We start from the raw sequence: 26,195 nt of genomic DNA, 5'->3' as shown, positions 1-26,195 counted from the left end.
TTGCTAATACACATCAGATTCACTGCACTTGGATTGAGGAGCCATGATGTCTCCTAACAGAATGTGTGAGGGCATTTACACACAAGAGTTCATGCTGCAGCTCCATTGGTCTTGATGGGGGTGCTGCATTCACAAAAACATAGAAGAAAACCGTAAAGATTTATGAAAAAGTGACAACACAAAAAGTTGATAACACAACTTTTGGTTAATTTTGTTAATCGATAAACTTTGAGGATCTCATACAGGAGGGTTTTACAAAATGTTTTCAGATTTGATTTCAAAGAAATCAAAAAATTCAGTAAGAGATTCTGTTCAGACCAATACAAAAAAACTTTTTATTTTCTTTCTGAAAGTAGGTGGTGATTATGGAAAAGTACGGTACAGGGGGTCAGTGATGCTCACTTTTCCATTTTTGACAACTGCTTGTCAAGGAAGTTTTATGGTGTGTGCAGACCAAAAGCGAATCTAATTATTGTACAAGTAGACGAATAGACACGAATTTGTGCCGATGCAAATTACGCGAATTGGGCAATGCGCTTGCCTCGAACATGCATTATTTGCTTCAATCACATCTTAGGTGCAAGTTTAAAAATGTTAATCTCGAGAGGAAAATTTGTATGATTCATTGTCACGTAATCCGATCAGAGAAGAGCTTGTTGATATGCCCGGTTTGACATGACCGGTTGTATCAGAAAATGATTTGTATTTATTTATTTATGTTTTAAAGATTTATTTTTGCCGTTTTTGCCTTTATTCTGATAGGACAGTAGTAATGCCAGGAAGCGAAGTAGGAGAAGGAGAGGGGGGCAGGATCGGGAAAGGTCCATGAGCCGGGATTCGAACTTGGGATGCCCGTAGCGCAACAGTTCTATTGTTTTTATTTGCGCAAGTGAAAACATTCCGCGAATAATCTAGAGAAAGTAACACGAATGTTCGATTTGGTTTTGGTGTGCACACTATTAGAGAAGGTGCATGCTGCACAGCCAATGGGTGGAGCTATTATGTCCTCCCTGGACATAATAGGTGGAACTTGAAGGTCCAACCACACCCTAACTATAACCCTATCCCTGAACATAACTAGTTCAAGCTCCACCCATTAGGTCCACAGAGGTGGAGCTGGACTAGGTCATGCTTCACCCATTTGACCCTGTAGTGAGCACCACGTGGAGTTTTATACAACATAGCAGCTCCAGGCACATTAGAAAAAGTGTGAATTTTGGTTGGAATATAGTAGCGTGATTGAAAAGAGATTACAATATCTCTGTATAATATATATTGCGCAGTCCTGTACATAAAATTCTCCACCACACTTTTTCTAGTGTGTAAGCGGCCTAAAGTGAATGCCAAACCTGCGTTATCACAGAAGTTTGGTAATAACACCCTGTGCACTGTCAATGGCATCATTTTTCATTATTAGCCAAAATGATCAAACACTGAAGAAATTATTATAATGGTACACTTGACAATTAATAAGAAGATTGAGCGAAACAAGCTATTTTCAGGTACATGTGGTTTATGACTAAATGATTCCTTTGAATCGGAATCAAATGCTCATTGCAATATTCAGAATATGTGTCCTAAATGCACTTTTTTGAAAACAAAAAAACACATTATTCGTATACAACACAGTGTGTGCAATCTACTTCAAATGGTGCTAAGTTGATCTTTCATATTGACTCTTGGGTACGTCAATCAGTGTAATTGTCACGACATGCAGTCATCCGTCTGTTCAATCACTCGACAACATTTTTTTCTCAGCCTCCATTCAGTGCTTCCTTTAACATTACCATCAGAGCTCATTGTCTCATGACTGGAACACCTGCGGTCACTAATCAAAAATCTAATTGTGCTTTCATAAGGGGTGCCAGTTCTGGAATAAAACATGAAAGGAGGAATCACTCAGAGATAATGCCCTGAGCGAAGACGAAGCGGAAAGTTTTATTGGAGAATCTTAAAATAGATGTTTCTCCTTCAGATTTATTCTGGGCCTGAGTGACGTGCCCTCAGGGTTTGATGTTATCAGGTGAATCTAAAAAACAAATTAGGAAACATGGCCATACTCAACGTCTGAAAAGCTTCAATGCTAAATCACAAGCTTAAGCTTCAGTTTTCAAAGGAAACGGATCTGATGAAGGTGTCTGGAGACAAGAGCTCCTAATAAACACTTAGGTTTGATCTTATGATTGTGCGACTCATGAATGCTGGGTTCAGTCATTAAGAAATGCTTGATATGACTCAACGTTTTAGTAAAAAATATTATAAAGCATTATTTATATTTAACCTTTTTTAAGTTGACTTGGTTGATGCTGTGGTTTGTGTGGAGTGCTGCTGTTGTGTTTGTATGTGACTGAAATATATGGCTCACATTTGTAACTGAAAGGCATTCAGAATAAAGGATATCTAAATTAAAATGAATTTTCAAGCGTTGGGAATGAGTGTCATTAACTTTGCATATAGCATGGTATTTTATGAAAATACCTAGAACCACCATGGCATTATTATAGCACTGCTATAGTACCGTTTCGTAATATATATACACACACACAAGCTTTAATTTTTATTTCATGTTTAATAGTTTAGTTATCAGTGATTAGCATGCATCACTGAAAACAAGAGACTGCTAAATGACAGATAACTACATAATTGTGTTGTGTTCATCACCTAGGCCTGCTAAATATGTATTGTCGCATTTAAAAAAAATTCCACCAGGAGGTTCAAATATAATTTGAAATAGATTTATGTCATTTGCAAAAGGCTTCAAACACCTTCTTTCCCATGATTATTTTGGGACTATTGGGGGAGTGCATCGCTGTGCCATTTCCAGTATGAATCAGCAGTCTAGAGAAAGCTTTGGCTTTGTGATGAGTCAACCCCAGTGAATAATATTAATCAGTCAGTCGGCACAGGTACTTGATGAGAATATTCAAACATAATAGCCACTGGTCCCAGACGGAGTTAAAAATGGATTCTTGTGAAACAGACTATGCTTATTCTTTCTTTACTTTCACTAATATGCATCAAGCGTGTCCTCATAAGGAAACAGTCAAGCAATATAATGGTCACAAAGGGATGTTACAAGTTATTTTAAAAGCCTTTGACAGAGCTTTTGGTAAAAGCTCTTTCTGGTCAAGAATATTTTCAGAATATTTCAGCTTGCTTAATTGGCATGGTTAAACATTATGAACCTCATTTCAAATAACTGAAATTACAAGAAAAAGCTGAATGTTACAATAATGCTTAAAGACTCGCATGTAGTGCACATACAGCAATCCCCAAACACACCCACAGCATTACCATAATGCAGTACTGCTTCTCACCGCATCGTGGCGCTAATGTTCAAACTGAACTGAAAGAGCAGGGTAAACAGTTCTTTAGCCAAATTCAATAATAATACAATTAATAATAATTACCATCAACATCAAAATACTGTGTAAAATTTTCACTTTAATATACCAATCCTAAATATATTAACCTGTCTACAGAATGAAAAACTGACAAATATTTAAAAGTGCAGTTTTATTTTATAATCGTCACAGCTAAAGCACAGGATAAAAAAGGTTCATCAAGTTTACCTTGGTTTCAAACAGAATCGCAACTCCACATGCTGTCAGACAGTCAACTCTACCGTTCAAGACGGTGCAAAAAAATATTCAAATAAAAATGCTATAAACAATAAAAAAGAAAAACAAGCGAGTAAAGTGCATGTTTTAAGAAACAACCCCCTTGTTTGAGTTGCTACCTGAAAGATTCTGAACACAAAACTGACGTTGACTCACTCACTCATGCCCTCATACACACCTACAGTAGCATACATTTTATCATACAAATTCAGCTTAGACTTCACTGAACAAAACTTGAATTGGTTGCAGTCTGAGATAGTCCTTCACGCCGGCTAAAACCAGCGTGTGAAAATTCGTGGTCACATGGTGTTGTACAATACAGTGACTGTCTTTTTCTTGTCCAACGTTTTGCGGAAACGACGAATGGGGTGAGTCTTCACATGTTGTCGCGTGGACACCAAAGCGGTGGGCTGGACGGGGGGGTGTTCAGGGGGACTGGCTCCACCCACTTGAGTCTGCTGTGGGCATGAGTGTGAGAGGTGGGCGGAGCCTTCAGTCCTGCCCGCCTGAACGGCGCAATCATGGCTCTGAGGTAGAACGCGCTGCTTTTTATGGGCATCATCGTGGCTGTGGGTCTGTGGCAAGGAGTCAAAGGTGGATAAAGAGGAAGAGGAGGGTTGATGAAACCCTGTGGTGGCCGGGTGGAAGTCCCAGTCACTCAAGTCATTAGTAGATAGCTCTAGCCTGTCCAGTTTAGCAAGTGAGGCAGAGCGTTTCATGAGCGAAGGAGGGGTGAGTCCAGCCTGTCTGATACGGGCCTCGATTTCCATGGCTCTCTGCCACATTGCAGGTGCTTTGGGGTCCAATCGCTGCTCCTTATCTATAGAGTTCTGCTTGTCCTCAGGTGACTGGTTCTCCTTAACTTGTCCAGTGCACAACCCCAGCCCTCCTGCCTCATATAAAAACGCCTGGAGCTCTCGAAGAGTCTCCTGGATCTTCTGCAAGTCCTCACTGCTACGTGCCAGTCGGACATGGGGCCTCAATGGGTCGTCCACATCTGTCTCCAGCTCGGTCACACCTTCTAGCCACAACAGAGAGGAAGAACCAGAGCTGGGCTCAAAAGTGGGGTTCAAAGTGATCTGGTCAGCCTCCACTGAAACACTCCCTTCAAGATATACCGAGAAGGAAGGATCAGGGATGATACCAGAATCCTCATCATCAAGCACTTTTGTGTCATCTTGTTTTGCATTGGGAGTGCCCTCTGACTTACTGGAGTGTGGCTCTGAACAGTCCAAACATGGGGAAGGAAGAGGAGACCGAGAGGAAGGAACCTCTTGACCCTGACGTAGTATAAGCTCCAACTGCTCAGTGGCCCGGCGCACGGATCCTGAGGGCCTGTCGGGGGGAGAATGAGGAACCGAAGCAGTTTCTTCATCCACCTCCTCCAGTGTAGCCGTTTGAGGTGAGTTGCGTGCCAGTGGTGGACTGCAGGTGTGTGATATGGATTCCAGTTCAGTAACTATATGACGCACACACACGCTGTTGTCATTCTGAGGGAGGTGGGGCACTGCATCGCTATTGGTCTCTGAGTGGGTGTGGCACTAGGAAGGAGAAATGCAAAAATTTGGATTACAAGAGGTAATTGCATTTTTCCATTGCATTCTCAATAAAGAGAGCTTACCACATTTACGCAAATGTTACCACATTAAAGGAATGGTTCACCTTAAAATGAAAATACTTTTCATTCATCATGTCATCAATTAAGTACCCTTGCTTTGTCTCAAATTCAACTTAATCTTACATGGTACACAAACAAGAAAATCCAAAATCTGTTTTATATTCCTAGTCTTCTGAATCTACAGTAGAATGGACATTTTCGCCATGCACTTCACCATACCATCTAAAAATTTGGTTCAATCCTCACACATAGTTTCAGATAACTGAAATTAAGTTTTTTTTATTTTGTCCTTTTTTTGTTATGAGGGTGAGTAAATGACAAAATAAATTTTTTGGGGTGAACTGTCCCTTTAAATGCAATTCTAGATTAGACCAGCAGAAGGCAGTGTTGTACTGGTGTCGCTTGCTCATACTTCCTATATCATTTACTGTTAGATTAATAAAGGAGTCATTCCCATTTGTTTTATAATTTATCTTTCAGCATTATAAATCAGGAAGTGCAATGATCTCTGAAGTGATGGCCAACTCTTACCTCATCAGTTTCATCACTGGAATCATCCAAGGGTGGGGTGCATCTGGATTGAGGTGACCAGACAGCGGTTGTTTCAGAAAACGAGCGAGGCCGACTATCCTGGGACAGGCAGAGGAATTTCTCTCTGGCACTAAAGAAGTCAATGCTATCTGTACTAAGGCAGGATGCACCAGCATCCACAAAGTCGTCTGCTGTTCCCAGATCTGCAGTGTTGGGGTGGTTGTTATCATCACTGGAGTCCAGCCCAGGCGCCGCAGGAGCTCCCGAGGGGCTGTCAGCCTCAGGCGTGCTTGGAGAAGGCAGATTCCCTTCATCTCTACTGACAGCACTTTCCAGACATAGTTCTAAAGTTTGTGACACTTGATAAGAGTCATTTTGATCAGGTGTGTTTGGTGATAACTCAACACAGTCTGTTTTTGGCTCAGGCACATGATGAGATGACTGGGCGCCGAGGTCTGAAGTTGTATTGCCCTCTCCCTCCTCTGGTGAAAGGACATGTAGAGAGGGAGGAGGATGGTGACGAGCAACAGGTTCGCTCACCGTGAGGTTCAAACGAGAGTTCCTTGCCATATTATGATCAGGCACTACTGTGGCCGCTCGTTGCCTGGGACGGGGTGGGAGAACGGGGTCTTCATGTGCCAGCTTAGAGGGCGACTCACCCAATTTGGTATGAGTGTTGCCCGTAGCAGACTGTGGATTGGTAAGGGACTCTATCACAGCAATTCCCAGCATCTGCTGAATGGAAGGAGGACTGTTGTTGTTGTGAGGGTCTGAGCGGTCCAGCGAGCGTGGTGCCTTGCACAGTGGTATGTGAGCCTCCGACAAATCGCTGTCTGAGTGGGAACGCCACAGCTTGTTATGCCTCTGTTTACTGAAAACATTAGCAAGCAAAATAGAAAGAAAGAGACAAGAGTGTCAGATGAACGTCTTTCATTAATGTGATGAAAACATTAAAGGTTGGCTGAATCACTGAGGGTGGTGACTGATCTTTTAAACATACAAAATCGTTCAGGGTGTGTAAATGGGAATACAAACACGAAGGCAAGTATGACAGTAAAAGCTATACAACAAAAGGAATGTGGAGAGACCTGCATAATACACTTGCATTAGATCACAATGGCAACGAAACTCAACACCATTAATTCAAAAGAGCATTTACTCAATTGAAACTCCAACCTTGCTCTTTGCTGACCTTCTTTTTAGAGAAAAAATATTGCATGAAATCCTAAAGGTCAATGTGTGTCAGTAAGTCTATTCTTTGGCTCTTTATTCAAAAGGCAAGGGTGTGTGGGATGAAGGGAAATTCATCCTGACCTAAGGCTCTATGTGCGTGGCCCATACCTGGCTAGCAGGATACCCTGGTACTCCTCAAGCTGCTTCATGAAGGATGGGTTTGGTTTGGTGACAGAGCGCCGTTCCTTCACATGGTCAAAGGCTCTCTCCAGGTCCCAGCCGTACTCCTTCATAGCATATGCTATTACGGTGGAGGCAGAACGGCTCACCCCCATCTTACAGTGCACCAGACACTTAACCCCAGCTTTCCTGGGTGACAAGAGTTCCATTAAAGCACACTTCCATGGGATGGATTGGAATGTCAAAAGCAGAAGCAGTCTTTCTACATACTTGGCTTTGGAAATGAACTTGAAGGTGTCATTCCAATACTCCAAGAGGTTTGTGGTTTCCTCGTCATACACTCGGATGTTGTTGTACTCGAAAAGCCCGGGGAAGAAATTGTCAATCTCTCGCGTCACATTCAGGATGTAGCGAACTCTGAGGATGTGGGGGTGGTAAAATTAACAATGACTGCATGCAGCCGAGCGGATGTATTTGTTTAAAAAGAGAGGCCTGGAATAATAACGTCACCTACCCACTGTTCTGGAGCTCCTCAAGATTTGAAGCATTCCACTCTGAACCCTGGAAACACAAACAGAAATCGAACATTATAGTTGATAATACTGAAGCAGGGGTGTCCAAAATTGCTCTGAGGGCCAGTGTCCTGCAGAGATTAGCTCCAACTTGCCCCAACACTCCTGCCTAAATGTTTCTAGTATGCCTGAAGACCTTGATTAGCTGGTTCAGCTATGTTTAATTGAGGTTATAACTAAACTTTGCAGGCTAGTGGCCCTCCAGGAGCAGGACTGGACAACCTTGTCTTAAAGTCCATAGTAGATTAGTTCTCTTCAGTGAAAAGTATAGACAACTGGGTGGGAGACCAACCAAATAGACGTGGTCAAAGATCTCTGTGGGGCTGTCCATCTGGCCCAGGATAACAATCATCTCATTATCAATGAACTCCTTGAACTCCCTCAGGTTGCAAACCATCTGCATCTCCAGCTCTGTGCGAATCTGAAGGGAAAAGTTATCCAATACGTAACCAATTTTTTATGTGAACCTCAAGATCGACTGGTATTATTTAAAAAAAAAAATCTAGATTTTGTTGGGCTTTACTTGGTTGCATACAATATGCACGATGGGAGTTTGTACCTCTTTCGAAGTGACGTTCTCCAGGTCTTTCTGCATCATGATCTCTCTCAAACGGGTCTTAATCAGTCTCTCTGTGCGCTCTCTCTCAGTTGGCCTGTATACATGAAACCCAGAATTATAAACCATCCAGTTTGGTCTCAATGTGAGGTGCGTCTCACCTCATACGATTCTTTTTATGTCTGTGTGGTATTGTTTGAGTATGGCTTCACAAAAACCAAAGATCTCAAAACAAAGCTTTTGTTTGATTTGAACAAACAATTTGAAATCAAATCCCAGCTCGTTGTAGTACGTGCAAATGGTAAATGTGTCATCCCTAAGCCTCTGGTGTTGGGTTCACAACGGGACAAGTGTCTCTTCACTGATAGCAACACAAGCACTGATTGGCTCCCAGGGGACTGAACTGTGTTCTTAATCACTACCAGTAACCTTAAAAACACTGCTAATGTAGGTCAACACCTTCAGCTGGTGGCTGTGAGTGAGGGCAATGGGTTCGACAATCCGAGAGGCAAAAAGCCCCTACGTGGGAAAGTTAAATGTGTTTACACATGCCAGTTTGATTGATCTTTCAAGAAAAGAGTGACAGTGTAGAGTTACAATCCCATCATATTCCCATGTATATCCATGTAAAGCACCCATATTAAGTTATGATCACACTATCTTGTGTCAGTTAATCTAATTCAAATGGATTCAATGGGCACCATTCCACAGGATGTCTAAGAGGAATAGATCAGTCCTCCCACCTCTCGAGGAAAACTTTCTCTATGGCTCAACCTCGTTGCCCTGTTTCAGGATCACAAAGTATCTACTAGATCGACAATTTTCACTCCCCTGCTCAAGCCACCTGTTTCCATCCATCCGCCACTCTACCTATCTATCCAGCCCATTTTTCCGACCATAAAACAATCCATCTCAGCGTGGAGCTATAAAAAGCAAGCGGCCACAGTCATGCATTTTAAAAACACATGCACATGGAAATGTCTCAGACTGTGGGGAAATTCCCCCTACAGTCCAGGCAACATCTTAGAAGTTAGAGTTCATCTCATCAATTTGGCAATAACATGTCGGTCTATTCAGGGAACGCCATGCCTCCTTGTCTTGCTCTCATGCAAACTTGCCCTCTCGGCCTATACGACTGAACTTTGAGCTTGCATCAGACAGCCGCTTGACCATGTGTGCACGCACATGTCTCACTTTTCCAAAAACGAGGATTTACAAACCAAACAATTCACCACTATTGACTATTAGAGAACTCGAGTTTTGTAAACATTAACTTGGCCCTAAATATGGAAAGCACAATAAAAATAACCTTGCTTAATAAGGGCATTGACCCATTTTCCACAACACCAGAGCAAAACAAAAAAGTGAGAACTACTCAATCATTCAAAGGTTTGGGGTTGGTAAGTTTTTTTTTTTTGTTCTCCAAGGCTGCATTTATTTGATCAAAAATACAATAAATTTCACTAAACAAAAGCTAGCATAGGTGTGTGTTACTCACAAGTCTGTGAACAGCACGGGCGAGTCTGCGCGGTGAGACTGCACGTCTTGCATGGCGTTCCACTCATTGATGCAGTGTTGGTCGGAGGTCACATGGCTCTGATAGTAACTGACCCAGGTCAGGAATAGACTCCCAGGGTAGTAGTAATGACATCTAGCCACCTCGCAAGCCTTATGCAGAGATTGCAAGGCTGACCTGTGAGTATGTGCGAGAGAGAAATCCATTAACACTGTTTAAAAAAGTATGAAATTGAAAAAGTCTTGAGTCTTTATAGACACTCACCACATGGCCTGCACCGAGACCGGTTTGAAGACATGGACTCTGTTAACGGTGGACACACTGAAGCCCCTAATAAGAGGAATACAACATGTTCAGTCTGAACACTTTGTAAACGTTGTGTTTAACAATGCAGAACTTGGTTTGTGTATGAACGTTATGCCTCACCCGTCTCCATCCAAGTGTATAAGCGTATCGCTCCACAAGGGTAAAACCAGCCCAACTGTGCAAGTGCTACAGGAAACACATGATCACGTTATGAGCACCACCTTCTAGAGCAGCAAATGCAAAACGAATGTATCGGAGCATCTGCATTATAATGACCTGTCTGAATTGCCAAAGTCCATTCCCAGAACCACACTTTCTTCAGTGTCCTGTCTACCGTTTGTGGAGACGATGACCATGTACCGTGTACGCAGGGCATAGGCGCTCTCTAACCGGACAGCCTGTGATAGAGACACAATCAGCATTCTGTTGCCAGTGTTTTGATTTATAAGGTCTGAATGGTGGTAGTTACCAGGCGGATGGTGTCCTCTGGGCGCAGCAAGGTGAACATGGTCTGCAAATGCTGCTGAAGGTCACCTGCAAATGAACCATTTACAACTATAAACCTCCCAGATAATAATGCTGTGACATTTGCATACTACACCATTTACTCACCCTCATTTCGTTCCAAATCTGTACGAGTTTCTTTCTTATGTTGAATATATAAGAAGATATTCTGAAGAATGCTTGTAATCAAACAGTTGATGGTCCCCGTTGACTTCCATAGTGTTTCCCTACTATGGAAGTCAATCAAGACCGACAACTGTTTTGTTCTTCAAAATATCTTCTTTTATGTTTGACATAAGAAAGAAACTCATACATGTTTGGAAAGACATGAGGGTGAGTAAACGATGACAATTTTTGTGTGAACTGTTCCTTTAAATTACTTTAAAAAGTTCCTTAAAATATGAGACATGTTCTTTGTCAGGCTGGAGTTTGATTAGCTCGAGTTTGAATAGAAATATTAAACCAACTGGAGAGTTAAAAACAAGAAAGGTTAATGAGTTGCTTAAAGTGAACTCGACCAGTTTTTGCACCTTATAAAATCAGCATGAAATGGAAACTGCAATCATCTTATCTTATCAATTATGACGCATATCGAAATAGCAGTTTCTGAGCCATTTTAACAGCTCGTTTTATTATTATTTTTTAAATACATACGACTTAATTTGATATTTTGCTATCTAATGTAATATAATTTAAGTGTGACAAAAGTGCCAGAGATGTTTTTGGGAACACTGTATATCATTACATACTTTTGTTATGAAAAAGGTTAAAGACTGAAGAACAGAAAAGATTAATAAAATGTACTACTGCACATTGTATTATATAATGACTGACATTTCCTAGTGCCCCCTCATAATGCATTCCTGTAAGCTAATGGGTCTTATAATGAAATCAATGCTGTCTATCTGCGTGCACAGTGGTATGTCTATCAACATGAATGTAAATGCATGCACAAAAATATTCAGTGACAAAATGTCCTTCATCTCCAGGGTCTTACATATTGCCATATGGTACAGCTCAAATCAAAACTGAAAACAACAAATACAGATTCCATATTACCATTATATTGAGCTGCATCTGACAGCTGGAGAATCACACAATGAATGTGTCAAGAGAACTTCATACCTGTGTGTTTGTTCCGCCGCTGTGTAATGCGGGGTGCTGAAGAAGGGGAGGAGCCATTTCCCCGCGGGAGGAAGAGGGCGGCACCTTTGACGGTTAGGAAGTTCTCGCTGATACTGATGACAAAAACAGCATCAGAGAGAAAGATTATTATACATAAGACACTAAAATAGAAAAGGTAGTTAAATGGTCAACATTTAGATTTTAAATGGTACAGATATTTGATATCTGGAAGCCACAGTGATACAAAAAACGTACGGCAACTTGGACCACCAAACATTCACATCTGCATTTGCGCTATAAGAGGCTCAATCTCAGACCTCAAAGTGAAATTGTGAAATAAGTGAAGGGGCTCACATTGATTGCGAGAGAGACTGTATCCAGAAATCACTATGGAGACGCTGCTGTTTATCAGTTTGACTGTGGCCTCTGCCTGGCAGAGGCTCGTAACAGAGTGGGGTGACGTTTGACCCGTAACAGCTGTCATGACGAAGCAACACCTTCAACACTTACAGTGACCTGAGATCTCGCTCATAAACTGCTGCTCCTGTATCACATGCCACAGGCTCTGGACTTTCCATGTCTGACTCTAAAAAGTACCCTCAGAGTAACTTCCGAGGAATCTGGGTAATTCTGTGGAAACTAGCTCTCATCTCAGAATTTTGGGGGCGGAAGGATTGCAGAATAAAGGGAACGCGAGACGTCCCAGGCAGTCACACCCCGAATAAAAATACAAAGAAAAAAAAAAAACATCAGGCTCAACTGAGCTCATTTCCCACATCCCAGTCACCCCTGACCCAGCGGTTTCCTCCCTTCTCTAGTCTCAGTTTTTCGTCTCCTGTCTATCTCATAGCCTCTCTCTTTTACAGTTGGCCCCAGGGTCCAAAACTAACACTTGTTAAGCACAAAATGCAAACAAAAATTCTTTTAACTTTATTAGGAAACAAAACACGTTATAAAAGCTAATTCTAAAAAAAAAAAAAAAAAAAAAAAAAGCTTGAGTTTTACACTAACTGATGTAAGTGAGAAAAACATACAAACATTAAATGAAAAATATTTGGTCAAGACAATGTGGTTTCATGTTTTTGTAATAAAATCTTACTGAGGCCTTATTTTAAAGAAAACTATTTAGCAAAGGATGCATTTAACTGATCATAAGCGGCAGTTTGACAGACACTTACACTATCAAAATACATTTATAATATACAAAAATTCCATTTCAAATAAATGCTGTTCTTTTAAACTTTCTATTCAAGTTCAAGTTAAAGTTGAGCTTTATTGTCCTTCTGCTACATGTGTGGACATATAGTGGAACGAAATGTCGTGTCTCGCAGGACCATGGTGCTACATACTAGTTAAACATAAGATAAACATACAACAATGCAAGTATAAGAGGGGGAAAAGATTTGTAGTGCAATGCTCAAGTAAACATTTTTTCTTTGTAGCAGGGAGTGTTCATAGAAAGTGTCTAGTGTGCATATATGGGATAAGTGCGTTACTACAGGTGGTTTGTATAGCCCACTCAGAATTGCACTTAGGAAAAGTTGTCAACTGTATTAATGAGTTGGGTGAGTGGGGGGTCAGGGAGATTGGAGTTAAGAGCTCTCACAGCCTGGGGAAAAAAAGCTGTTGAGCAATCTGACAGAATGAGCTTTGATACTCCGGTACCTTCTACCTGATGGTAGGAGCTGGAAGAGATTGTGGGAGGGGTGGGTGGGGTCTTTCACGATGCTGGAGGCCTTTCTGGAGCATTGTGCAAGGAAAATGTCCAGGATGGAGGGGAGAGGGGCACCGATGATCTTTGCGGCAGTGTTCACGGTCCGTTGTAGGGTCTTGCAGTCAGCAGCACTGCAGTTCCCATACCAGACAGTGATGCAGGTGGTCAGCACACTCTCAATGGTGCCCCTGTAGAAAGTGGTGAGGATGGGTGGCGGGAGACTTGCCCTTTTCAGCCGGCGGAGAAAGTGGAGGTGCTGTTGTCCCTTCTTGTTGAGTGACGTGACGTTGGTGGTCCAGGTGAGATCCTCTGAGATGTGCACCCCCAGCAATTTAGTGCTGCCGACTCTCTCCACGTTTGAGCCGTCGATGGTCAGTGGGGGGTGATCAACAGTTTCTCTTGAAGTCCATCACAACCTCTTTTGTCTTACTCACATTGAGGGACAGGTTGTTAGCACCACACCATTTCGCCAGCTGTGCCACTTCCTCTCTGTAGAGCATTTCATCGTTGTTGCTGATGAGGCCTGCCACAGTTGTGTCATCAACAAACTTGATGATGTGGTTGGAGCTGGACTTGGCAGTGCAGTCGTGAGTCAGCAGCGTGAAGAGCAGCGGGCTGAGCACACAGCCTTGTGGGGCACCTGTGCTCAGTGTGGTAGTGCTGGAGGAGTTGCGGCCGACACGGACTGACTGAGGTCTTGCAGTTAAAAAGTCCAGGATCCAATTACAGAGGGGGGTGTTAAGGCCCAGCACGTTTAGTTTGTGGATGAGCTGTTGTGGGATTATAGTGTTGAATGCTGAGCTGAAGTTGATGAACAGCATTCTTACATAAGAGTCTTTCTGTTCCAGGTGAGTAAGAGCTAGGTGGAGAGTGGTGGATATTGCATCGTCCATGGAACGGTTTGGACGGTATGCAAACTGGAATGGGTCCAGTGTGTTTGGGAGACTGGACATGATGTGATGCATGACTAACCTCTCAAAGCACTTCATCATGATTGTGGTCAGTGCTATGGGACGATAGTCATTCAGACAGGACACGGGTGACTTCTTTGGTACTGGAATTATGGAGGTGGATTTGAGACACGTGGGGACGACTGCCTGGCTCAGCGAGGTGTTGAAGATGTCTGTTAGGACATCCATCAGCTGTGCAGCACAGTCTCTCAGTACACGTCCAGGTATGTTGTCAGGGCCTGCAGCCTTTCGTGGGTTAATCCGGGACAGGGTCTTCCTTATGTCGGCTGGAGAGAGACAGAGTACCTGGTCATTTGGAGATGGGAGTAGTTTCTGTGCAGGTGTGTCGTTCTGTATCTCAAATCGTGAGTAGAAGTGGTTGAGTGCATCTGGTAAGGATGTGTCATCGTCACTGGCCTGTGGTGGGGGCTTGTAGTCAGTAATGGTCTGAATGGCTTGCCACAGGAACCGAGTGTCTTTACTGTCTGTGAAGTTGTTAATGTTTTTAGCATATTGTTGTTTTGCCTTCTTGATGCCATGAGACAGATTGGCTCTTGGTGTTTTGAGGGCTGCTTTGTCTCCTGATCTGAATGCTTCATCTCTGGTCTTTAGCAGCCCACGAACCTCTGCTGTCATCCATGGCTTCTGGTTGGCACGTGTGGTAATGGTCTTGGTGACTGTCACATCATCTATGCACTTTTTGATGTAAGCAGTCACAGTTTCAGTGTACTCCTGTAGGTCTGTGTGGTTGTTGTAGGTGGCTGTCTCTTTAAACATGTTCCAGTCTGTGTCCTGGAAGCAGTCCTGCAGTGCTGAGGTGGCATTGTCTGGCCATACTGTGATCTGCTTTTGAATCGGTTTGGCGAGTTTGAGAAGTGGTCTATATGCTGGTATTAGCATAACATTCCTAAGATAAACTATTTATAATAAAGGTTTCTTAAGAACCAAATCAGCATTTTTAGAGTGATTTCTGAAGGATCAAGGAATGGAGCAATGGCTGCTGAAAATTCAGCTTTGCCTTCATAGGAATAAATCACATTTGAAACTCCTATTTTAAACTTTATTAAAAAAGCACAGACTCCAAACTTTTGAACAGTAGTTTATATTTTAATAAAAATGCAAAATACAGTTTGATGGCCAGTACATGAGGCACAATTTCCATTGGCGGGTGTGAAAGTGTTCATTTTGAACCCTGGCTGCCACTAATATTGCTAAGAGATGCTTTGTGAAATAAAAAAATAAAAACCAAGAGCAAGACAGACAGACAGACAGAAAGTGAGATTAGTGCAGTCTCTCTTCATCCTCTGCACTTTGCACTTTTGGCATCATCTATCAGCACATGAGGGGATATGAGCTGCAGACTGGGGTAGTGGCTAATTTTACAAACCTAAAAATAAACGGCAGAGTGAATGGATGCTGATGAACTTTTACAGTGTTGGTAGCTACTGTTTATCATCTTATGCAACCAAACACGACAGCTGAAAGAGAGTTTGGGATGAAACTTTGTAAGTTTGTGCAGAAAAGCATGCAAACTGCTTGATTACAACATCAGGCCAGGGTGTGATAAAGATTATTCTTAAGATCTGGTAGTTTGCAAAAAATATTTTAAGTTAAAATATAAAATTAAATATTCAAGCCAATATTTTTTTGTTTTCACCATTTTTAGTTAAATTTTGGTCCTGTGGTATGCCAAATTAATTTTTCAATTAATGCATATTCATAAATTCTTCATGCTTAATAAAAAATAAATAAATTGTAAATTGTTTTGAGATGGAGTATAATATTTATCAAAAGTACTTCAGGTTAATTACCAATATACTGAGTGCAAATTGGAGTCTACTAAACTCCAAAAGCTTTGACACGACACCATTTCAGTGACATGTCAAGAATACAACCTGGGAAACTACACTGGGCTGGTTTTCGCAGAACAAGTCACGTAGTATCCGTGTGCAGGGAGCGGAGAGGGTACTGGGGCCTTGCGATGCAATTTCCACCCATTGGCATTTCACTGAGGCAGACATGTAAGGGCATCCATGTCGACACAGGAGAAAAAAAGAAGAGTATTTCGATGGGTCATACAGAATTATGATGGAACATACAGAATTACCAAATGACCACTGGAACCAGTTGAGACCTTACAATCTGACTTTGCTGCAGTTGGAATTTAACTGCTGGTTCGTTTGGCCAGAGGAGAACTGGCCCCCGACTGAGCCTGGTTTCTCCCAAGGTTTTTTTTCACCATTCTGTCTCTGATGGAGTTTTGGTTCCTTGCCGCTGTCGCCTCTGGCTTGCTTAGTTGGAGACAATTCATTTCCAGCGATATCGTCGACCTGATTGCAATTTTTTTTTCTTTTTTCATTTTACACTATTGACACACTATTTCCTTTTTTTGGATATTGTGCAGTTGCTTTGACACAATTTACATTGTTAAAAGCACTATATAAATAAAGGTGACTTGACTTGACTTGGGTCAGACAGAGGAAATAGATGACCTGGCTGCATTCGTCTACACACAGCTTAGGGAGAGAGAATGAAATGGTGTGGGAGGGTCATCTTTTGGCATGAAGCACTGGACAGTACTTGTTAGGGCACAGACACAATCATCGCTATGTAAGGGGCCGTTGAGAGCCACGCAACAAGCTGAAGATGCCTGACCCCCACCTGTCCCTGGCCATATTAGTCACTCTCCTACTAGGGTAGGGATAAATATAGGCCCGGGCTGAAGGCCTTATGAGTTCAGGCCTGATAGAGATTCAGAGCGAGAGCAGAATATGGCATTCTGTCACCTTCTGAGACAGAAATCAGGCCCCTTGCCACTAATAAAGAGACATAAATAGACAAAAAGAGAGATGTAAAGACAGAGGAAGGTTTGGAAAACATGAATGAGGACAATCAAACACTAGAGTAAAACTTTGACTACAGGCCTAGTTTTTAAAATTAAATGAGACGGTGAGGCACTATTCTGGTTCACAGTCCTGCTTTCTGATTGGTGCACATGGGTGACCAATTGAAGTCATACTGGCTATACTGAGGAAGAGAGGAGGGGGTTCTGGTGGATGGTCAATCCAGAGAAGAAATGTCTGTGAATGAGGCCAAATAAGCCACTTTTTGAACTATGAAATGAATTTAATCATTTTGGTGTGTAAGATTCTATTTAAGTTCAAGCAATATATTGATAATTGAAAATGTGTTTAAGCACTTCACAAGAAGAGTACAAAATAAGATTGGGTTAGCAGAAATGAAGTCAATTTGGTGAAAAGAGTTGCTTTTTCTGAGGTTAAATTAAATATGAGCCAGTTAATTTTTTTATTTGACTATAATCTTATCAAAATCTGAACTTAAAAGAAACTATTACAATTAATTTCAGGCAACTGCAATAAAGCTGAAATAAAATAAAATACAAATAATCAGTCAATCAACCTCAATCAACTTAAAATGTTTCCTTGGCAGCTAACTGAAATAAATAAGTATACTAAAATTACTAAAACTATAATAGCATATAAATAATGCTAAAATAACACTGACATAAAATGAAAGTTTAAAATTCTGATTTGTGTTTTCATAGAATTTCTAGCTATAAACAATGGATGCGTTTAAAACTATGTTATGCCATTTCTTAAATGTTAGATAAGTTTATATAGCCTAGTTCTCACTCTCAAAGAACATTGGACTTGTTTAGCATCATCAAAAAGACATCTTTAGCATCATCTCAGCTGGGTTTTGATGTTTCAACACCATTTCTAAGACTTCGGAGGAAGCAATTCTACAAAACCAATTACGCCCCATATTTCAACAAACCATATCAGACTTCCCCATAACAATGCCAACCCTTAAGCCTATCAAGTGCATATTTAACTTGGAAGCGGTTCAGCTTTTCTACGTCACTGGATGTTTGAAGCCAAGGCAAGTACTGCAATTCTGTTTCTCACTGCAAGTTTCAAAACACTACTCAACTTCCTTCCAGTACATCACACCTGTAATTTCCCAAGTTAATCATTAAAACTCACTGACAGACACAGACCTAATCTTAGCTTTGTTTGCCTTGGCATTGTATGAGGAGTAATGGAGGTTTTTATATGCTTAAATATCAGCACGGTAATTCCCATCAGGTATCATCTGCCCTATCTGACAGATCAAAGCAAATTAACAATGTGGATTAAGGTTGACTGAAAATGAAATTCTTCATATCTACTGTTTGCAAGATAAAACAGAACTCCACCCCAGTGATCAAGTCTTTCCTATTAACACAATATAAATAACATCAGTACTGATTCTTCTGCATTAGGAGGAAAACGGATGATGCCATAACACTACTGACAGATGTCAGGTGACTGCTTAGTCTAAAAACAAAGCCATATATCTCTGTTCTATGCACTGACACATAAAAGAAACCAATCGACTGGAGTTTAGGCCCAACTCTAAAGATTTCACAGTCTGCTGGGGTGTACGGCAATTGGATTTAGTACACAATGTTCATTTAGATGTTTCATGCTGTCTGGGGTCTTGGACATATGCAAAAGCTGTGGCCGAAACTACAGTGTTATGCTACAGTGTTATGCGAGTGATAAATAAAGCAAACAAACAACATATGCAAACATGAGGGAAAATCTAATTCAACGATTGACGTAAGAGCTCATTTTAGCTACAGTTAGGTTTGTTGTGAGATCCACCAACATGTTTTCATAATTAACGCTGGCATCTTGTCAGAGCAAAAAAAAAAGTCCTGAGTGAAACATTAAAAAGCTTTCACTTCAGATATTTACATTTGGTCATTTCATGCATCTTGATCGATTACTGTCTGATGGGATACATACTGTACTTCACACTTACAAAACAGATATGTCATATCTACAATCCCCGCAAAATATGTAAATTTAACCGAGTTCACTTTTTTTTGATAATAGTACAAATGCTGAACGGCAACATTTTGCAGAACTTGACCCAGCTCACCAAGTTCTGCAAAATTACCTTTATTGATACTAAAGGCAACAGTTGTTATGTCCTTCTTTGGAGTTCCTCAACTTCTGTATAGCCTGAACAATTTCATGCATTTACACTTTGCCAAGTCACATCTTTTACATGCATCACAAACCACTTCCTGTATCGCATTGATATCCATCAGAACTTGAAAGCAGTTTGGCGAACATTTACACTTGATCTTTGCATCAAAGACCACATGATCTAATCTCTGTCTTAATACATTAAAGATTAACAAATCAAAAAGTATATGAAATAACTGAGGATAAATCAAACTGCCTTATGTTCATATATTTTTCAATATGAGAAGCTACCAAATAACACTGACATTTACATTTTTCATTAAACTGCAATTAATATTATATACACTATTTTGGGGTCAGATTTTTTTTTTTTAATTAATACTTTTATTCAGCAAAGTATTTTTTCTTACCGAGCCACAAACCTTTTAAACACTAGTGTTTATATTTTAATTATACAAACATAAAACACGCCATTGCAGATCGCCTCTACTTATGTTGGTTTCCTGTAAAAAGTACTAGAGACACCATCACAATATATTCATGATTTATATGGTTATGGTAAAACGCTGTGGCACGGTTGTAGATCGTTTGACCTACAGGTTGTTGAATCACATCTCTCTACTGTCATCTTTCACAACACACACGGTTACGTCACAAAGGCTTGAGAAACATGCACTTCTGCTTCCAGATGTGATGAGAAGTATTTCGCAGTGTATTATTTCCCGTAACCAGTTGCGTTCGTGAGAAAATTTCGAGACTTGATTATCAGCGTCAGAGCAGTGATAAAAACAAACAACACTAATAAAGAAATGTTTGACGACTATGCTCGTAAATGCGGTGAATAAGTTTAACTTTACTTACAGCTGGTTGATCTGGTTTTGAGAAGCGACCGCGTTGTCGGAGAAGTACGGCATGATTTTTGCCCCGCAGCAGGAGCAGAATCCCCGGGCAGAGGAGCTCTCCGTGATCGCCACACTCTCCAGGGTCATGACGGAGGACCAGAGAGCCGGATATCCTCAGACAGACCCCTCTACAGTCATTATTCTCCCCCGAGTAATACAAAGCTACCCAAAATAAATGCTTTGCTCAGTCTGCTAAAATAGTATTAAAATAACCCGTCCATAAGGCCTTAAAAGGACACAGACGTGGCCCGAAAATAGCGTAATGGTTAATAAAAACAAACAAAAGTCTCAAAAAGTTCACCGTTTCTTTTAAACCCGGTAAACACAGCCCCTAAACGGGCATTAAACAACAAATGAGAACGTATAAAACTACAAAACAAAATCTACATGTGTATTTGCTTTGGCATGAGCCGGCGAGCCGCTTCAATCACACACACTCTGTCTGCAAGATCTGCGGTGCGGCGCACTAATGCTTGAACAGAGGGAAGGAGGAGCTGCTGACATGTGCTTCAGGAAGGGTCCACTGCAGGACTCCACAGACGGCCGACACTTTAGACACCCGCGCAACGACACAGCGCAGACCTCAGCTGTTAAATCACGAGCCTAGAGTGCACTTCAGTGCATCCTTCAGATCAGACAGTTGTTTTCCATGGGCAGTCAAGGGGCTCTATGAATAGCTGAGGTTTAAAAAGAAAGTCAGAACAGGGGAAAATAAAACAATTTAACACGCCAGGTTTAAACAGGCAACGAGCTTAGTGATAGACTTCTCACATAGGAGAGAGACAATATAGCTTCACACAGGTGAAAGTATTCAATCTCTAGTTTATTTAGTCTATGGCCTGTCTTATACAAGTGAACACACAAACCAAACAATGGTGTACGTTGTCATACGTAGTGGGAAGGGCACATAAATAGCAGGCTTTGAAGAAAAAATAATATCATAAGAACTCAAACGTCAGCAAATATTTTAGGTTTGATTCTGATTTTGATTACAGGACCACAGACATTCATAAAAATAACAAATAAAAATCGAAGTGAGTGACTTGGACTGCCACCAATACTGGCAGTAAGGAACTAAATTCTTCAAATACAGCATTAATCACATTTACTTCCTGATTCATTAGAAGGAAAAGAGAAGTCTTTGCAAATCACATATTTGGCCCGTCACAAGATTCTGTCTATTTTTTCTGTGTGTCCTTGTCAAAAGCAATGATCTGACCCAGACCTATGGGAAAATCAGTCTTGTTTAAAAAGGCCCAACATGACAAACAGTAAATCTCTCATCTAAATATCCGGGTGAGTTCTTACGCACAACAAGTTAGTCATACTGTCATATTTGATTCAAAGATATTTTTCATCATCTTTGGAGACTTAGAGCAATGTGCGCTGTACACTAAACACACACACCACTGCAATTCCGATGTAGATGTCTCAATAAAAGCCTTAAGTAGACGACTAAACTTCATCCAGACATTTGCGTGATGGCTTGAAAGAGGAACCTGGCTAGTTTGCCTCAGTGCAGTACCCAGATGTCTGGGTTTGATAGATAAACATCAGTTAGTACAGAGACCAACTGCAAATTAAAGTCGGATAGCTGGGAATCAATATTGAGATTTGTTCAATTGTTCCCTCGAAGTCATTAAGACTGCTTGTTTAGAGCTCTGTATTCTACATGTCTAAGTGCATTTTATGTAAACACACTTAAATCTAAATCAAAGACAGATCTGCCACACATGTGAATGCATGACGTAGGTTCTCTGTGTTTAAAGCTGATGGCATCACAAGATGGTTTAAACACACCCATCTCCTTACGTTACAATACATCACATTCCACGCTCCACCGCATTTGCTCTCCTGACAGCACATAACATCTGAAGCCTTATCAAAAAAATGCCTCTGGCCTGTTAACACACTCAGGGTTGTGTAAGCTACTTTGTGTTTATATCAGAGTTTTCCCATTTGACTTTCTTGGCTGGTAATTTGAGATGTTGCTGTTGTCATGTCATGTTTACAAAATTATAAGTCCCTGTTGTGCAACGGCTGTGTCTGGCATGCAATGTCCTGGAAAAGGTCACTAATGCTTCCAAGATTATGGATGCTCCCTTGATTACCCCCATTTCATGACCACAGTGTTCATAAAAGCCAGCTGTTTCCTATACTTGGAGCTGGGAATGTGTCTGATACCAATTCCTACTCCATTAAAAAATGGTCAGCCACATGGGAAATCCTGTGGGAGGTACGACCAAAATCATATATTGTGGTATGAGTAATTTTATTACAGTTACAGTAAGTCTTTTTCACAACTCAGTAGTAGTTGCTGGAATTTTTATTTAATGAATTAAATACTTTACAGAAAAAAAAACTATTTTTATTATTATTACTTTTTAAATGTTTTCTTACATTTAATAAAATAAAGAGCAAAAATCAAATACATTTTATTTTCTATAAAACAAAAATAAAAAGCATTAAAAAGCATTCATGTAATATATATATATATATATACACACATACAGTGATATATTACATGTTAAAATTACTATTATTACTATATATATTAGTTTTTTGGTCTTTTTTATTTGGTGTAAACAACCTGATGGACACAAACCAAAAGATGTGATTATAAATGACAAGTCTGGTTCCACTGTAAAAACAGTTCAAAGCTGTAAAATGTATGTAAACCTGTGACTAAACATCAGATTAATTCTAACTCCACAAAGTTTTAACTGTCCCTTAGCAAAGCAAAAATGACCTACAATTCACATTAGGCATGTGGTGCATCTCAATGCATCAAAACCAAATTTTTAACTACATTTTTAACATTGCCATCTACACTGAAGGCAGCCATCTGCAATAAATTATGCAGCAGAAATACAACATTATAAACAGTATGGCAGTATAGCTCTACTGGTTGACATATTTATACCTGACCTGGTAAAAAAATCCTGGTGAAATGAGAGAAACTCAGGCATGAATAAACTTGCTTTGCCCAGCCCTGTGAGAAACAGTCATCAAATTCATTTACACACGCACACATAAATATATATTTGTACGTGGTCCAGAACAACCTGTTGGGCCACACTGCTTTGACACTGCAGGGCCTTAATTTCTCTGAAACTTCCTCTATATGCTGGATCTATTTTTCTATTCTGTTTCCTGGTGCCTGTATTTCTTGATTTCTCTCTTAACCACCCCCCTTCTCCAGCCCCAAGACTAATTTGAGCTGCTGGAATGAGGCCAGTGCACAAAGCAAATGTATTGCAGGCCGGCTAAGGCCGAATAGTCCCATAAAAAACAAAAAAACAAATGCACTGCATGCCTGCTATGACTTTATAGTCCCATAAAAAAAACAATAAATGTAAACGTTGATGATGACGGTCCAGCCAATATGTACCACAATCCAGACACACAGATTCAAAAATCTCTTTAGCAGCTACAACTTTTGCTATATATTTTAATACATTTGATTTGTTTTAACCATGTTTTTTTTTTTCATTAAACGCATCCTCCTCTGACCACATTGGGTTTTACAAGCACCAAGTCCAGTTTAAAATGCAGCCAAGATTCAGACCACATTTTGTAGTTTAGAAGTGATTGGGAGTCATTTTAAGTCTCAAAAGTAATGCGATACCCATTTTTGAGATGTAACTTTATAACAAGTGGCAGACAAAATGTCATGTTGAGGTACACTACTGTTCAAAAGTTGTTTTTCTGAAAGAAATGAATAAAGCGACAGTAAAATACTTAGCAGCACAACTGTTTCTAATATTAATAAGTGGAAATGTTTCTTGAGCACCAAATCAGCATATTAGAATGATTCCTTAAAAATCATGTGACATTGAAGATTGGAGTAATGGCTGCTTAAAATTCAGCTTTGCCATCATAGGAATAAATTATATCTTAAAATATATTTAAAAAGAAAAGTTATTATAATGACTTTTTTAATCAGATCAAAAATCTTTCAGACCCAAAACTTTTACATTTTAATGTACATGGCAGCATTAAGTTTATATTGTGTTCCTTAGAGTGCTGCAGATCCCCTCTGCACAGGGTCAGGTTGTTGCATGGGGGTGACAGTGGGAAAAGGCAAATGAAAACACACACAAAGCTCAGAGATATGAGAATATTGCAAAGAAATGACATCATACTCGTCATAGGATTACCTAACATGCCGTGTAATTGAGGACATGTGTGGCACAGCATTAAGAGTGCCAAGTTTTATGGTGTCTTGTAAGACCTGAGCGTTCTAGTTTTTGTCTTGGATACTTCACAAACAAAAGGCTGATGTCATGTAAGACCCTCCCAGACGATTCCAACAAGCCAAACAGCGTTGCATAACTAAGCGTGAATAGTTATCGGTCCACCAGGATTCTTATGATTCAAATTAGATCGGAGTCTGAATCCTGTCCAGACCCTCTAATGAAAGTCCTATGCTGCCCAACCATGTGCTGCAGACCTTCACAATCATGTACTTTTGCAGTTGCATATATACATACAGTGGAGCAAATAAGTATTTGATACACTGCCGATTTTTCAAGTTTTCCCACTTACAAAGAATGGAGAGATCTGTAATTTTCATCGTAGGTACACCTCAACTGTGAGAGACAGAATATTTAAAAAAAAATCCAGAAAATCACATTGTATGATTTTTCATTTTATTGCATGAAATAAGTATTGGATCACCTACCAACCAGCAAGAATTCTGGCTCTCACAGACCTGTTAGTTTGTCTTTAAGAAGCCCTCCTATCCTCCACTCATTACCTGTATTAATTGCACCTGTTTGAACTCGTTACCTGTATAAAAAGACACCTGTTCACACACTCAATCAATCAGACTCCAACTTCTCCAGTATGGGCAAGACCAAAGAGCGGTCTAAGGACACTAGGGACAAAATTGTAGACCTGCACAAGGCTGGGATGGGCTACAGGACAATAGGCAAACAGCTTGGTGAGAAGGCAACAACTGTTGGCGCAATTATTAGAAAATGGAAGAAATTCAAGATGACTGTCAATCTCCCTCGGACTGGGGCTCCATGCAAGATCTCGCCTCGTGGAATATCAATGATCCTGAGAAAGGTGAGGGATCAGCCTAGAACTACACGGGAGGACCTGGTCAATGACCTGAAGAGAGCTGGGACCACAGTCTCAACGGTTACCATTAGTAACACACTACACCGTCATGGATTAAAGTCCTGCAGCGCGCGCAAGGTCCCCCTGCTCAAGACAGCACATGTCCAGGCCCGTCTGAAGTTTGCCAAAGACCATCTGGATGATCCAGAAGAGGCATGGGAGAAGGTCATGTGGTCAGATGAGACCAAAATATAACTTTTTGGTATAACCTCCACTCGCCGTGTTTGGAGGAAGAAGGATGAGTACAATCCCAAGAACACCATCCCAACCGTGAAGCATGGGGGTGGAAACATCATGCTTTGGGGGTGTTTTCTGCAAAGGGGACAGGACGACTGCACCGTATTGAGGGGAGGATGGATGGGGCCATGTATTGCGAGATTTTGGGCAACAACCTCCTTCCCTCAGTAAGAGCATTGAAGATGGGTCGTGGCTGGGTCTTCCAGCATGACAATGACCCCAAACACACAGCAAGGGCAACTAAGGAGTGGCTCCGTAAGAAGCATTTCAAGGTCCTGGAGTGGCCTAGCCAGTCTCCAGACCTGTACCCAATAGAAAATCTATGGAGGGAGCTGAAACTCCTTGTTGCCCAGTGACAGCCCCAAAACCTGAAAGATCTGGAGAAGACCTGTATGGAGGAGTGGACCAAAATCCCTGCTGCAGTGTGTGCAAACCTGGTCAAGAACTACAGGAAACGTCTGACCTCTGTAATTGTAAACAGAGGTTTCTGTACCAAATATTAAGTTCTATTTTTCTATTGCATCAAATACTTACAGTCAGGTCCATAAATATTGGGACATCGAC

The 26,195-nt window shown here is 40.8% G+C and overlaps 1 protein-coding gene across 2 annotated transcripts in view; it reads right to left on the bottom strand.

Moving 5' to 3' along the window:
* Positions 1 to 2,563: 2,563 nt before the first annotated feature.
* Positions 2,564 to 26,195, bottom strand: part of LOC306854472 (protein phosphatase Slingshot homolog 2-like) — a 37,728-nt gene continuing 14,096 nt past the window's right edge. The window contains exons 1-14 of one of the 2 annotated variants that reach the window (XM_079392519.1): positions 20,227 to 20,727; positions 11,702 to 11,814; positions 10,542 to 10,606; positions 10,349 to 10,470; positions 10,193 to 10,258; positions 10,031 to 10,096; positions 9,749 to 9,943; positions 8,254 to 8,347; positions 7,987 to 8,115; positions 7,637 to 7,683; positions 7,393 to 7,539; positions 7,111 to 7,311; positions 5,770 to 6,640; positions 2,564 to 5,161 (exon numbers count right to left, since the gene is read on the bottom strand). In XM_079392519.1, the coding sequence (XP_079248645.1) occupies positions 3,920 to 5,161; positions 5,770 to 6,640; positions 7,111 to 7,311; positions 7,393 to 7,539; positions 7,637 to 7,683; positions 7,987 to 8,115; positions 8,254 to 8,347; positions 9,749 to 9,943; positions 10,031 to 10,096; positions 10,193 to 10,258; positions 10,349 to 10,470; positions 10,542 to 10,606; positions 11,702 to 11,814; positions 20,227 to 20,354 (3,486 nt within the window). In that variant the 5' untranslated portion in view covers positions 20,355 to 20,727 and the 3' untranslated portion in view covers positions 2,564 to 3,919. Of the gene's footprint in view, positions 5,162 to 5,769; positions 6,641 to 7,110; positions 7,312 to 7,392; positions 7,540 to 7,636; positions 7,684 to 7,986; positions 8,116 to 8,253; positions 8,348 to 9,748; positions 9,944 to 10,030; positions 10,097 to 10,192; positions 10,259 to 10,348; positions 10,471 to 10,541; positions 10,607 to 11,701; positions 11,815 to 20,226; positions 20,728 to 26,195 lie in introns of those variants that run through there. The other variant, XM_079392520.1, reaches the window with a different exon arrangement.

The sequence above is a fragment of the Barbus barbus genome (assembly GCF_936440315.1).
Source record: "Barbus barbus genome assembly, chromosome: 34".
Classification (NCBI taxonomy): domain Eukaryota; kingdom Metazoa; phylum Chordata; class Actinopteri; order Cypriniformes; family Cyprinidae; genus Barbus; species Barbus barbus.
The sequence above is the reverse complement of the archived record's forward strand: the minus strand, read 5'-3'. Positions and strand labels throughout refer to the sequence as shown.